Source organism: Hydra vulgaris, chromosome 08 (genome assembly GCF_038396675.1).
Source record: "Hydra vulgaris chromosome 08, alternate assembly HydraT2T_AEP".
Lineage (NCBI taxonomy): Eukaryota > Metazoa > Cnidaria > Hydrozoa > Anthoathecata > Hydridae > Hydra > Hydra vulgaris.
Window position 1 is genome coordinate 25,447,863 of NC_088927.1, and position 16,595 is coordinate 25,464,457.

Sequence of the window (16,595 nt, forward strand, 5' to 3'; positions counted from 1 at the left end):
TTTTTCTTCTTCAGGTTCTCTGGTCTTGTAACTACTATATATGATAAAATGTATTTATATTTAATATTTTAAAATATTTTATATGACGGAAATCACCTTGAATTGTAAAAGAAAATCTGATATTAGTATTTGTTACATTTCATGTAATATTGATAGATGAAAACCTGCTGCTTTGATCTGTCCAACAAAGTTATTCTTGTTAAAACAAAGGGTGCTGTAATCAAAGGCGATTCTACAAATAAAATGAAGGAGGGAGGGGCCAACTAAATTCGTAAAAAACGCGACTTTAACTTGAAAATTACCTTGCTTGGGTTTTTCCTTCCAAAATTGCCTCTGGCTGTAATAGGATACCGCCTATCAAAAGGCCGGGTGAAAAAAAAAATTAGCTTTTTCACGTAAAGCTGACCAATTACTTAGTAATTGGTCAGCTTTACGTGAATAAAAACGATAGCAATTTTGAACAATTATTTATTCACGTAAAACTGAACAATTACTGACTTAATTGCTTAACTTTACGTGAATAAAAATTTAAGCAAAACTGGTGATTTTTTATTCACGTAAAGCTGATCAATTACTGAGTAAAAGCAATTGCTCATTTTTATTCACCCGGCCTAAATCCTCGTTAAGAAAATTAAAAACGCAGACGCGATTTAAAGATATAACACTTAGAAGCGCACCTAAGGCGTCCGAAAAAAAGTAAACAATATTTAAAGTCGGATAGGAAATAAAAATAATATTTTAAGTAACAAGTTGATTTTTTATGCTATATTTATTAAGTTTCTTTAGTTCTTATTCGTCTTTCTTTGTTAATTCGTTATCGAGATATTTCATCTCATTACTTTTAATTTGCGCAGTTTTTATTTTTTTTACTGTTAAAATTTTTTAATTGTTAATAAGACCGCCTTTTAGGTAACCTTCTTTGCATAGAAATTCTTAAAACAACAAACAGTATTCTATTTTAAAAATTTATCTTTTAAAATGCAAAGTGTTTAAGCATTTTAAAATCAACTTCAAACATGGTAGACATATCTAAAATACATAATCAATCCAAACGATTTATCGCTTTCAGTATGAAGAAGTTTTATATAATAAATAAAATATAAAAGTTTTGCTCATTTTAAGAAATATAGATGCACGTTAAAAAATTAAATTTTTTTAATTAAAACTGTTTGTTCTACAAAAATAAAAAAGAACATTCATAAAATGTGAAAAAATATTAAGGGTCACAAACGAATTTAAAAATATTTACAAAGTCATTGTAGATATGGTACATAATCCACCAATAATTGAATAATTCTTCTTCCAACTCTAGAGCAGTATGTTAATGGTTAAATCTAAATTAAACTCTTCTTCTATTTCAAAGAACTACAATTCTAACATAAAACTTAAAATTTAGCATATATAATCAACTTTTTACTAAAAATACCATGCTATGTTTAAATCCTGTCCTACATATACTTAATACAAACATGTATTTAATTTAATGTGGAGAGCTTAAGTGCACTTTTAAATGCTATAATTTTAAATTGCATCTGCATTTTCAATTTTTCAATTTTATTTTACAGAGATATGATAGGATATTCTATTAAAATGCACTATTACTTTTCTGTGCAATCATTAGGTTTGCTCAATGAAATAAGCCTGCATCACTTCAAAGTTGACATAATCTCCCAAAAATGTTAGATAAATATTGTAATTTACTAAAGATAAAACTAAAACAGTTTATTCTTATTAAATACTGATATTGCACTTGAATGTTTGTTTGAAAGTTAGTCAACATTCAAGTAGATGTCTAAATTTCTTTACCCCCTGTTGTGTCGAAATTTTTAATGATTTCAGCTATAATCTATTTTATTAGCAGAAAAAATTTAGTACCTACATGAAAATCTGAAAAAACTCCAGTATATATCTACTCAAGCATTTTACTGAATGTTGCTTTTTTTCATATCTATCTCGGCATCTTCTGTTCAGTAAGAACAAAAACTTCTGCTTTTATCCCCACAAGTTTAAGTTCAAGCTAGTATGTTTCCAAGGGACCTAATATTAATCTTTTAGAGCAAAAGGGAAACGATTTCCATGTTTTTAGTTTCCATTAAAAGTGTTCATATCCACAATATGAATTGTAGCATAGTAAGCATGCATGTAAACTGCTGTTAAAACTGCTTTTTTTGAAAAATATGACAGTGTTTGGTTATAACTTCAAGGTTTTGATTTTTTTCATGAAAGCAATTTCTGTGATATTTTATTTTTGGTTATATAACCATCACTTTTTATAAAAAGTTAATCTGTCATGCTTTTGCAATGTAATTTAGGTTTCAGAAATTTAATACCCATGCTATTAGAATTTATTACAAAACTTCACCATTGCCTATTCTTGCGTGCTTGTAATCAGTTTCAGAGTACTGATCTTTTTTGTTGTTAATTATTGTTAAAGTTATTGAAATACTAATGAGATTTTTTTTGTGATTGGTCATTGTTGTTTAAATAAACTTTAACATTACTAAAGCATTCTACCAAACTGGAGAAGATTGAATTGAGGTCAAGGCATCTTATATCACTTGATAAATCATTTTTGTAATTTTCCTGGCAGATTAAACTTTGATTGATTCTGTCTCCATACTTCCAATCATTAATTAACTAACGATTTTGCTGTGATTATTTGCTGAAATATTTTTTATTTGATTAATGATAAACTACTTATCTTTTAATGAAATGAGTATTTATTTGATATATATTAATTAATGTTCATTTAATTATTTAAACTTTAGTTAAAATACATTTTTTTATTAGAAAAATCCTGTACAATTATAAAAAGTATATTTTGGCAAAAAAACTCATAAAACGTTGATTTGTGGGCAAATTATGTCACTAAAAAAATCTCAAATAATCTTATTATATTAACAACCTGACTAATTACAATATTGTAAACAAACAAACTCCTTGTGATTATTATAAAATATAAATTGTGGTAAAAAAAAAATAAAAATGATAATTGATTAATTTATTAAAGGATGATCTTGTTTGGTTTGATAATGGTTCTGGAAATGAATTTTTAACTGCTGGAACCATTGTAGAAATACAAGATTCAATAGCAATTGTTCATGCTCAAGGACAGGTTTCATTTTTTATATAATTTTTTATTATATTTTAAATAGTTTAACAAATTTTAGCTATATATACAACATCGTTTCAAAGTTCTTTATAGTATTTTATGCTAAACTTTTATCAATGATAAATTTTGTTAAAACCCTTTTTAAGCAATTTTATAGGAAACTGAAGAAATGTGTAAATAAATGTGTATATATATATATACATACAAAGTTCAAAGCATTCTTTTTGCTATTTTTATTTTAATTTAAATAGCTGAAAAAAATGAATTATTTTAAATCTTGCAGGCAAACTTAAAAAAGACCATCCTGGCAGCATTTTATTTGTGGGATGGCATTAAATTTCAAACAGAGAAGATTGATATATATATATATATATATATATATATATATATATATATATATATATATATATATATATATATTTGTATAGTAGTCAAAAGAGACTAACGTTAAAAAAAGTCTCTTTTAACGCTTTTTTTCAATTTTTAAGCGGCATCAACAATTAAGCGACATTTTAATCTAACGTTAAAAAAATTCTAAACATTAAAACAAATAAAAATTTGCAAAAGTATATTAAGTTTTATCAATTTTAAAAAAAACAGCAATAATTATGAATAATAAGTTTTTTAATTAATGATGTTTTTATTGTTTTATAGTAATTTTAAAACATGTTAGGAGTGTTGCTACATCAACTGACAAACAGGTAAAACATGTAAAGAGTGCTGCCATATTGACTGACAAATAGGTAGAACATGTGAGGAGTGCTTCTACATCGACATTAAATTTAGACATATTTTTTTCTAAATAAATTTTATTTTGTTTAATTTAGTCTCATGAAATTGAAATTAGACACTTAAAAAAAAGAGATGAAACAGGTGCAGATGGAGAAGACAACATGATAAAATTAAGGTATGCAATTAAATTTTTATTAAGTACTTATTTATTGGTATTTATAAATTTCAAACTAATACTTTGGTTGTTTAAGCTTAACTAATACCTAAGTACACAGCCTTTGATGAACATAGTTGTTAATTATGTAATAGTTTTGTTTATAATCATAATTTAATTCAAGGTATATACTTTTGTGTGTGTGTGTATATATACGTTTTTTCCATTCACCCTCTGTTATGCCAATATATTGTTTATCAGGTACGTTCTTAGAGGAAACAACACATTTATATACCACATTTTTTGATAAACAACTTCCACTCATTGGACAATTGATTTTTTGTTTGCAATTACAATTTTCTGTAGTTTTTTCATTTAGGATTTCTTTTTTGTTTAACAAAGCCTTATTGTGACCTTTTATAATTCTTTCCATATTTTTTGTGCAACTGTAGTTAACTTTAATTGTGTTTCGATTAAAAATTTTATGTAATTTATTAGATCGCGGGAAATGCTTATCGACCAATTTTAAAAACACTTTTCCTATGTTAGTAGAAACATTTTTGCTATATGGGGGGGTTGAACCAAATTACATTTCTAGTTCTATTTCGTTTTTTTGTATTCTTTTTTTCAGGGTCAAATTTTAGTTCAAAATTTTCAAAACCACTTTTTTTTAGGGCATCTTCAAATATTCGTTTAAAGGAATTGAATACATTTTCATTTGAGAAGTTTTGGTTTAGTCTTTTATTAATTAAAATTGGGATTTGTTTTAGAACTTGGGGTGGATGGTTAGAGTTAATGTTAATATATAATAGTTCACCGTTTGGTTTTTTGAAAGGCTTATATGAATTTTCAGAGAGGTTAAAGGTTACATCAAGAAAATTCACAATTTTTAAATTTATGTTTATTTCGATTTGAAAGCCAATATTTTTAAAAATTTTTATATCTTTTCTAATTTTGTCAAGCTGTGGACCAGATTTTCTACGCATTACTATTAAACCATCGTCGCGATAAAGGCCTAAATCTTTTATATTGATTATTTTACTTAACAAATCTAAAATATATAGTCCAACAAATTCACAAATTTCTGCTCCGTGATAACTGCCCATTGTTACATCAAAATTGATGTAACAATGGGCAGTTGGGTTTTTTTAAAATTGGTCGAAAAGCATTTCCCGCGATCTAATAAATTACATAAAATTTTTAATCAAAACACAATTAAAGTTAACTACAGTTGCACAAAAAATATGGAAAGAATTATAAAAGGTCACAATAAGGCTTTGTTAAACAAAAAAGAAATCCTAAATGAAAAAACTACAGAAAATTGTAATTGCAAACAAAAAATCAATTGTCCAATGAGTGGAAGTTGTTTATCAAAAAATGTGGTATATAAATGTGTTGTTTCCTCTAAGAACGTACCTGATAAACAATATATTGGCATAACAGAGGGTGAATGGAAAAAATGTTTTGCCAATCATAAGCAATCTTTCAAGAATAAAAAGTATTCAAAAGACGCCATGCTGTCAAAATATATATGGGAATTAAAAGAAAAAAATAGTGATGATTTTATACTGAATTGGTCTATCCTTAAAACAGCGCCTGCATATAACAATATATCCAAATAATGCATACTATGCCTACAAGAAAAATTTGAAATAATTACACATGCAAATCAAGAATGCTTATTAAACAAAAGATCGGAATTAATTTCTAAATGTAGGCACGAAAATAAGTTTCTCCTAAAAAACTATAAAAATAAATGAGTTCAAATAATATTTACATTTACTACCCTTTTTAAAAAAACATTTAAAAAAATAGCATAAGTAATCATTTCTAAAGAATTCTTTTTATAATAGTGTCAGCAAATTCCACAAATGTGTGAAAATTTACAGTAGTTATGACATTTGCAACTTCCTGTAATTTAATTTTTGGTATAAATTGAAGTTTTATTAATTTGATCATCCATTTCTGATGAATTTTTGTTGATGAAACACAGTGTTAAATGGAAAAAATTTTTGTTAAGTGATTTTCTACTAATATATATATATATATATATATATATATATATATATATATATATATATATATATATATATATATATATATGTATATATATATATATATATATATATATATATATATATATATATATATATATATATAAATATATATATATATATATATATATTTGTATATATATATATATATATATATACGTATATATATACAGGTCTTGGCAGGAGTAAATGAATGCATGAGGAGTGAATCACCTGTCTAAAATGGAATTAAGAGGGTACATGGGCGATAAGCTTTTTTTTGGGGGGGCTTTTTTGATAATAAAATAAAAAAACTTATCGATAAAATAAAATTGATATATTTAGTAATAGTTTTTTAAGTTTTACATCGTAATGTTTTGTATCACTTGATAAATAAATCAGATAAAGAATCGTCAGCAATGGTTGTTTTTCTGATATTTATTTATTCATGCATCAACCTTGTTTCGAAAAGTTTGTATAGAAAAAAAAAGAACATTGATTTTGAACAAATTTTTTATACTTTATTTTAAAATATTTTGATTACTTTTTTATTAAAACGATTAATTACTTTATAAATTCATATTTTAAGGTGCCTTATTTACACTTCTTCTTTGTGAAACTTTTTTTTTTAAATTTAAAAAGTTGAAAAATTGCACTAAATAGCTTTAAGCAAGAAAGCAAGTAACATAAAAAAAGAGGCTTTTGTTATAAAAATTTGAATGAGTGAGTTTGAAATTTTATTACTGTTTATTAAAAAAGATTTAATTTAAGTTTTAATTAAGCGCATATCTATTGTTTTCCCTTTGATTAAGTCATATTTCAAATACTAAGTTAAAAACTAAACTGTCCAAATATTGTGTATTTAAAAAGTATATTTGATTTTTAAATTTTTTTTTGGTTAAAAATATAAAATTTAAATAAATTTCTTAAAAACTACTAAAGCTCTTTAGTTTTGTTGTTTTTTTTACAGTTTTTTTTTTATTATGCTTATCAATAGACTTCTTATACTGGTTATTTGAATGTATCAAGTTTATTTAAAAGCAATTATTTAAAAACATTAAAAAAAATCTTTAATTACAATGTATGTATATATATACATATATATATATGTATATATATATATATATATATATATATATATATATATATATATATATATATATATATATATATATATATATATATATATATATATATATAAATTCACAGTTTCTATTTCGTAAATACTGTTCTAATATATATATGTTTATATATATATATATATATATATATATATATATATAAAAATATATATATATATATATATATATATATATATAAATTCACTTTTTCTATTTCGTAAATACTGTTCTAATATATTTTGCCATTTTATGTTTTAAAATTCTGACAAAAACTTTTACAGTTTTAAGTTTTTTTGGTTTAAAAGTTTATATAGCTTTTTAAACAATGAATTGATTTAATTTCTCCATCAATGTATCACTTTGGAGTTTTTTATTCTGATATACTTTTTTTTTTATTATGATGTTTATATTCTTGAGATCTAAGTACTTTTCCTATCAAAGCTTGTTTACATTTAAATTTTCTTGCAAGATCTCTCTGCGACTGACTTGAATTTGCATTTTATATTCTTGTGATCTAAGTACTTTTCTTATCAAAGCTTGTCTGCATTTAAGTTTTTTTGCAAGATCTCTATGCGACTGACATGAATTGGCATTTACAGAGTAAATGATAGAATTTGCTGTAGGTTTATTTTTGAATCTTTTTTTTTCACTTCCATTTTCTCTTTTAATAGACTGAGTCTATATTACTGTTTTTATTGCTGCAAAATAAATCTAATTGTGAAACGAGAAACACTGGTCAATTTTGAAATATAAACTTGTGACAATTAAGGATTTTAAGAAAAAGTTCTTAAATTTTTTCCAATTTAATGTTTTTTTACTTATTTTAATCCAATAACAATGGTAACCAAAACATATTATCTTTACAATCAAACAACAGTACAGCCTCTGTGTGTGAAAATTAAAAAAAATTGCTAAGTAGTTTTTGAGTAAATAATGATTAAAGGAATTTCATTGTGTTCAACCTATACATCTTGATACTTTATAAAGTTGTTATAAACGTGTTTACATCTTGATATTTTATAAAGTTTTTCAACTTTTTTCAACTAAAATTTGAAAAAGTATTTTGCTTGTTTGGTTGAGTTCTGTTAAACTCTGCTAAAATCATTATAATATAATCATAATAATCACATCATATAGTTATAAATTATTATATATATAATCAATATATAATCAAGTCAATAAAATATTTATTATTAAAATCATTATAATATAGCCTGTCAAAAAAAAAAAAAAAAATCAATTCATTTTTTCTTTAAAAGTTAAATTTTATAAACATTAAATTTTTTTCTACAGTTACAGTTCATTTTTTTGATTAAGTACTTTATTAACATATTTTTTTAGATATGTAATTTTTTACACGGCTATTTTTATTAAATTTTGGTTCTTTTCTTTTATGTTTTGTTTTATTGAATTATTTATAAAAAAAAATATCTAGTAAAGTTGTGAAAATGAAGAAAGAAACACATAATTCTTCCCTCTTAAACTTTTTTAATGAAATCAAAATAAAAAGTTTTGATATGGAAATACATAACAAAATAAGCATATGGGTAATAAGCATACTTGATTATTTCCCACATCGAATTCAATCGAAATCAATTGTCAACTCAATTTTTTGTATTAAGTATGTCATATTATATATTTATTTACATTATATAGTTAATAATATACAATATATTAATAGTTTGCTATGATTTAAATGATTTCAAGGTTTTAGTAATCAAAAATCGGGATGTTCCTTATAACCTTTTTCATGCCAGTTGTGACTTTTTTAAGAAAGTTTATATGTAAGGCATGCTATCGGAAAAATCTGCCCATCTTTCTTGATCAAAAAAGGATGTAAGAAAGCTCAAATGTATTTAAATCAATATATTTCTGAAAAATTAAGACTGTAAAGATTACATATTAATAGGGGGAAAAAAAAAAAAAATTTAAGTTTTACAGAAAATTCTGACTTTCTTTTTGATGCCTCCCATAAGTTTCTGGACAGAGTGATTTTTGTAAGTTTTAGCAGCGTAATCCCATTTTTTCTTCAAATCTGTAGCTGATTTTACTGTTTTTCCACTTAATTTCAACTTCTTTTTTATGATGGCGTAATATTTTTCAATAGGACGTAATTCGGGGCAGTTTGGAGGATTCATCTTTTTCGGAACCAACATCACTCCATTATCATCGTAAAACTTATGAGCATCTTTTGAGTAATGTATTGTGGCTAAATCAGGCCAAAACAATACTGAAGTACTTCTATGAGCTTTAATTAGTCGTTTTATACGAGAAAGACAATATTTCACGTATTCCAAAGATTTCATTGTGCCCAAACAAATATGAATTGGCAATTTTTTGCGGCAAGAGCAAAGTGCCTGCCAAATCATCAATTTTTTCGAAAATTTATCAGTCATTACATACTTGTATTTATCACTCACATTTCCTCTTATTTTAGAAGCATAGTAGCACTGCCCAGGAATTTGTTTAAAATCCATTTTAACATAAATTTCGTCATCCATCAAAATGCATCCATTATGTTTTGTTGACAAGTTGTCATACAACTTTCGAGCTCGACCCTTTGCAGTTGAATTTTGTTTATCGTTTCAATTTGGCATTTTAACTACTTTAAAACTTTGATATCCAAGTCTCTGTTGTCATTTGTGTACAAAAAAATTGGAAACCTTCAGTTTTTTCGCTCGATATCTATCAGACCAATCAGAATGTTCTTCCAATGAAGTATCCAACTGTTCGAGAGCTCTAGGATTTGCTGTGCGTTTTTTTCGACCACTTCCTTGTTTTCTCTGAATAGTTTTCTGTACAAACACTACCACACACAAAAAATTAATTTCAAAAAACGACCATTAACTATTTTTACCACATCGCAAAAGGTGGGCAGATTTTTCCGATATTTCCGATTTTTGCCTTATATCAAAGAAAGTTCATATGTGTATTAAAAAAAGTTCATATATATATCAAAGAAAAATCATATGCGTATCAAAGAAAGTTCATATGTGTATCAAAGAAAGTTCATATGTGTATCAAAGAAAGTTCATATGTGTATCAAAGAAAATTCATATATGTATCAAAGAAAGTTAATATGTGTATCAAAGAAAAAGGAGAAAGATTTGCAATCAATTTTCTTTTTGTATTAAATATTAATTTAATTTTCAGAACAAAATAATTTTTTATAAATCAAAAATGCAATTAATATAAATATAAATTCTCACTGTATTTTATGTTTATATAGGTGTTTCAACTTGTATTTTTATGCTAAAGGTTTTTATTTTTTGGAAAAATTATTTGTATTTTATTTAGGTTTAAAAGTTCTAAATTGTTTTAATAAATAGATTTTAGATTTTATATTATTTTTTTTATTTTTGTTACTAGGCTACTATTTAGTGTTAAATTATTAATTATAATTGTTAGTAATTGTTATTTATAGTTACTGTTAAATTGTTATTTATAGTTACTGTTAAATTGTTATTAATAATATCAAATTCATTTATTGTTAAAGAGATGTACATGAAGGTTCAGTGATTTTTAATCTTAAGAAGCGTTTTTATAGAGGAATCATCTATGTAAGTATGGGTTGTAAGTCATTTTTTTCTTTATTTTAAAGAGCAAACATTATAAAAGGTCTTCTATTATTCAGCAATAAGTTTATTGATAAATAAGTATAGGTAATAAAAATATTTGTAAATAATTTATAGTTATTATTATGTTATATATATTATAAACTATATATATCATTTATAGTTATTAAATAATTTATTACAAATTATAATATTATCACAATTTTATTTAGACATACATTGGAAACATACTATGCTCAGTAAATCCCTATAAGCTATATAATATATACTCCTTAGATATATTGCATCAATATGAAAATAAATTGTTAGGAAAATTACCACCGTAAGTATCTATATCTATATCTATATCTTTATCTGTAACTATATCTATATCTATCTATCTATCTATTTATCTATATATATATATATATATATATATATATATATATATATATATATATAATAAAGTATTAGTTATAAATTTGTAAATTTTTATTATATTATTCAATTTGTTATTCAATTTAATTAAGACATATTTTTGCTATTGGGAATATTTGTTATTACAACATGCAGAAAGACAATGAAGACCAAGTGATCATTCCAAGGTAATTTAACAAGTCTATTTACTTATATAAATAGAATATGCATATATATATATATATATATATATATATATATATATATATATATATATATATATATATATATATATGTATATATATATATAAATTAGTAAAAAACACTTATCTAACTTTTTTCTTCTACTTGAAGTTTCACCATTGCTGGATCATCAGGAAGAGTTACTAAATCTCAAAAAAAATTCAATTTATAGAAAAAAATATTTTAGAGGAAGTTATAAATTATTATAAAAAATTTTAATTATATAAAAATTTTAAAATATATATATATATATATATATATATATATATATGTATATATATATATATATATATATATATATATATATATATATATATATATATATATATATATATATATATATATATATATATATATATATATATATGATTGCTAAGATTGCTGTTTACATAGACTGAAAGTAAAAAATTTAAGCTTTTTTTAAGTAATCGACTTAATTGTTACTTTAAGTGCATAACACAATATGCACTTTTTGTGTTTGTGCAATATATTGTGTCTTAGATAATTATAAAGCTATATAATTTACTATTTTAAATATTTCTCTTTTTGTTATCATTAAGATCAGAAACCATTACTCTAATTTAATGAATAGTTTTTTATTTAATAGAAGATGTATGAATTTTTTATAATTTAGCATAGTTTTTGTCAAATTGCGCAAAATCAGTTATTTAAGTTAATTATTTAAATATAAAACACGAAGTTAAAAATTATTTAACAAATGAAGATGTTTCTTTGAAAAAGTAATTTAAAACAAGGTTTCAGGGTTCTAATATTTTTGCATTTTTATTTTATAAACTGTACAAAATTTACATTGTTTTCTTCTTTTTATTATTTACACTTCTGGCAAAATTAGCAACAACTTCATCTAAAATTCATAAACTTTTTTACTTTACCTTTCATTCAGGTATGTAATTCCAGGTATGAATTATGTTCAATACTTTAGAGCTAATATAAACCTTTTTGTTTTATTTTTATGGGGATTTTCACATGTCACATGATCTCTGTCACATGATCTAAAAGTGTTAAATACTGAAAATTGCAAGTTTTGGATTTTTAGATTACTCAACACTTGACACTTGACATTTAAGTGAAATATTGCAAAACTTATTATTAAGTTGCATATAACATATGCAACTTTTTTTTAATCATTGATTTTTATTGTTTCTTGATGAAATTTACACAGTTTTTTTGTTAATGAAACAGGAATAATTATACAAAGTTTGATTAATTTATAACTATTTTAACATATCCTATAAAAGATTTGTTTCAAAACACCATAGATATTATGAAAAAAAAAATCAGTTCACTTACTTGTAAGTTCAATTTTTTTTAAACATCCTTTCTCAGTCTTTCTGTACCAATTCATTTGATATCATGAACTTACAATTGTTAAATAAAGTCATTAACTCTGTCTCATGAGAATTAAGTCAACAAGTTATGGGTAACAAAAGCTTTCCTGAGTGGAGCAACAAAGTAATATGTATTTTAGTTTTTTAAAACTTTTTTACTTGTTTGTAATAATAAACTGCTAGTTAGTTGATGCAAAAGTTCAATGTTTTAACTAAATCCGTGTTCCAACTTACTCTGGTCTACCCTAATTCAACAAACTATGACTTTTTTTCCATTGAAATTTATTTACTTAAAGTATTGAAAATAATACATTTCTGGATAAAGGTATAGAAAAAATTTATAAATTTCACAAAACACTCTCGTAACAAGATGCTTTTGGGTATAATAAAAAATGAGGAAGGTATATAAATTGATTTTGTGCTGTTTTTTGAGCAAATTTTGATAAAACTAAATCTTATCCTGTTTGAATGAAACCAAATCTTATCTCGTTTGAATAAAACCAAATCTTATCCTGTTTTAACAAAACCAAATCTTATCCTGTTTTAAAATTACTTTATTAAAAAAAATGTTTTTATTTATTACATGACTTTAAATCAATGTAGTATTACATTGGCATTGTATGATATTTATAAATCAAAAATTTATTTTTTATTTTTAAATTTGTTAATTTAATTAAAATGTTTTAATTGTTATTTTAAAAATTATCAATTTTCATAGAGGAGATTCTGGAAGTGGAAAAACAGAATTAATTAAACTCACTGTAAATTATTTAGCCAATGCTAATGTTATGGGAAGTAGTCTTGTCATTGAGCAGGTTTGTTAGAATTTTTTTTGTATTATTTTCATTATTTTTCAAAGTTAATCATTTACCTTTAAAATTTAAACAACCTTTAAATCACTAGCTCTTTTTAAAGTTTAATTTCTATGGTTTTGCTCTTGTTTAGTTTAGATGGGTTTCCATTATGTTATTTCCTTACTTAATATGACATTGTAGAGTTCAAGTTTTGAACTTGTTGTGAAGTTGAACTTTTTTATAACCAGATACTCTTCCTGATTTTGTTTTGCACTTGTTTAATATGGATGGGTTTCTATTATGTTATTTCTTTATGAAATTATTGTAGAGTTGATACTTTTTATAATCAGATGATAATAATAATCCTAACTTTGTTTTACAGATCAGGACTGAGTATTTTTACTGTGATACTGTTGCTAGGGAGATTGCCATTTAAAGATTATGACCTTCTCCTACTTTTACCCACAAATAAATTAGGGGTGTTAGGGGTATTGTACCATAATTTTATTTTCTTAAAGTATGTTTATTTACCATGTTTAGGGAACCTTATCTGTTCTATGTATACACAATGTAGTTATATGTGATGTAATGTTAAATATATGTGATAAAGTTCACATTTTATCACATATGTATAATGCAGGCTTGTTTATACAACAGCAACCAGACGTTTGTTTAAACAACCGCATCATTAATATTGCTTTATAGTTTGAATTCATAACAACAAATGACAAATGGTTCGTGCAACAAACATCTAAGAGTAATTCATAAGATGTTGATATAATACTTAGTTACAGTTACTTTTGCAGGTTGGCTCCATCCTAATATGTTTTTTAAAGTTCAAGTTTTAAATTGCTGAAATAAATCTAAGCAGTTTTTCAGAAAAAAAGAAAAAATAATTATTTTGCCATAATAAAAGTCTTTTACACCTATATAGTGCCCAATCCCTCTAAATTAATTAAAGTCCCTATGTGCCTGTATGATGTCATCAATAATAATGTGTACATATATATATATATGTATATATATAAATATATATATATGTATATGTATATATATGTATATATATATATATATATATATATATATATGTATATATATATATATATATATATATATATATATATATATATATATATATATATATATATGTATATATATAATATTGTGTATTCAGCTAATCTAAATAATTTCTGAAAACCATTCATTCCTTTTTTCCTACATATTAATTTTTTGTTTAATTTTATTTTAGATTTTAGAAAGTTTTTCATTGTTGCAATCATTTGGAAATGCAAAAACAGTAGTTAATGATAACTCTAGTCGGTTTGGAAAGTATATTGAAATATTATATGAAAAGTATGTTTTATATTATATGAAAAGTATGTTTTATATTTTATGAAAAGTATGTTTTATATTTTAGGCATTTTTAAAAATGTGAAACTTTTATAGTTTTAATACAAATTTTTTTTTGAAATTTTTAGTGGAAGGATTTCTGGTGCAGTAATTTCTATTTTCTTACTAGAAAAATCAAGAATAGCATATCAGGTAAGTTAATTCGTTTTTTTTTTTTGTACATTTATTTTATTATCTTATGTGTTTTTTTTTAATTATGAATTGTTTTGTTCAGCTTGTTTTGTTATACTTACCTTGTGACTACATTAAACATAATGTAATATTAATAGAAAGACTTTTAGAAAATTAGAAAAGAAATATAAAATATATACATTAGGAAGTAAGAAAATTAGAAAGAAGTATTAAAAATATTTTTATAAAGTGCGAACTATTAGGTTAGGATAACTACAAATACTTTTAAATAATATTTTTTGTTTTTTAAAAAAAAAAAAAAAAATAATATTTTGTTATATTTGATCATAGCTATATATTTTTATTAAATTTTAGCATCCTGGAGATAGAAACTTTCATATTTTTTATGAAATGCTTGCAGGTTTACCTATGGAAGACCAAGAAGCTATGGGCCTTGATAAACCTGATCTTTTCTTTTACTTAAATCAGGTATGGGGTTTAATACGGTGTTGCTAAAGCAATATACAGATATACTACCTACCTATATACATACATACATACAGCTTTTCTTGGTTTATGCACTCAATTTAATAATATTACTATTGTTAGTTTTATACTTTTGCAAGACGAACATCATACAATTTAGGTTTTTTTTTTTTTTAATTTAAAAATGTTGTAGTTTTGTATTTCTTGTTTTAAAAGTAACATTAGTGAAGAAGTTGTTCTAAACTTTTTAGGTTATTCTTATAAACTTGGCAAATGTTTTGTTTAAGAAAATTGTTTATAATTAAAATAAGTTTAAATTACTTCAATAAAAATATAATAATATTTTAGTTAAATAACCTATAAACATTGTAACAGTTTATAATAGAATAAACATTGACATAGACTAAACATTGTCCTTATGGTCTTATCACATAGCAATGCATAAGCATTTAACAAGAAATCATTTAATTAGAAAGTTCACGCCTCTTTCCTTACCAATGCCATTTATCTGACCGGAGATGGCATCAAACCGTCCTCTTAGTTCTGAGCCAGAACTCTTATTAATGTGCCACAGCTAGTTATGAACAAATATTATAACTTCTCTAGATTCTATCTACTACTAGAATCTAGAGAAGTTAGCAGCGGATTGGTTAATACTAGTGATGTATCGATAACACTTTTTTGGCCGATGCCAATACCGATGAATTAACTAATTATTAAAGTTTTGAAGATACAAAGCCATAGAACTTTGAATCAGGTAAATTTTTTCATGGAATCCGTACTGGTAAACAAATACTTGGACCCAAATCAGAGCCAAACAATTACTTTAAAAGATGTTAGAAAAACTCAGTTAAAAAAATATACATTTCTTATTTTTTTTACTATGAAAAGAAATCTTTTTAAAAAAAAAAATACAATTTTAGAGGAACGTATTTTATTTCAATTTTCAAAAGAAAATATTATGATAAGCAGTTTACTTAGAATTTTAACCTCTTTATAAAAAGCAAATAAAAAAAACCCTCTATAAATATATATATATATGTATATATATATATATATATATATATATATATATATAT

General features: G+C 23.6%; 1 protein-coding gene across 2 annotated transcripts in view; it reads left to right on the forward strand.

The window, feature by feature from the left end:
- LOC101235974 (unconventional myosin-XV) overlaps positions 1-16,595 on the forward strand; it is a 116,584-nt gene that overhangs the window by 3,071 nt on the left and 96,918 nt on the right. For both annotated transcript variants that reach the window (XM_065803313.1, XM_065803314.1), the window contains exons 2-10: positions 3,011-3,115; positions 3,940-4,019; positions 10,649-10,712; positions 10,940-11,049; positions 11,237-11,311; positions 13,434-13,530; positions 14,759-14,862; positions 14,988-15,051; positions 15,406-15,519. In XM_065803313.1, the coding sequence (XP_065659385.1) occupies positions 3,011-3,115; positions 3,940-4,019; positions 10,649-10,712; positions 10,940-11,049; positions 11,237-11,311; positions 13,434-13,530; positions 14,759-14,862; positions 14,988-15,051; positions 15,406-15,519 (813 nt within the window). The remainder of the gene's footprint in view (positions 1-3,010; positions 3,116-3,939; positions 4,020-10,648; positions 10,713-10,939; positions 11,050-11,236; positions 11,312-13,433; positions 13,531-14,758; positions 14,863-14,987; positions 15,052-15,405; positions 15,520-16,595) is intronic.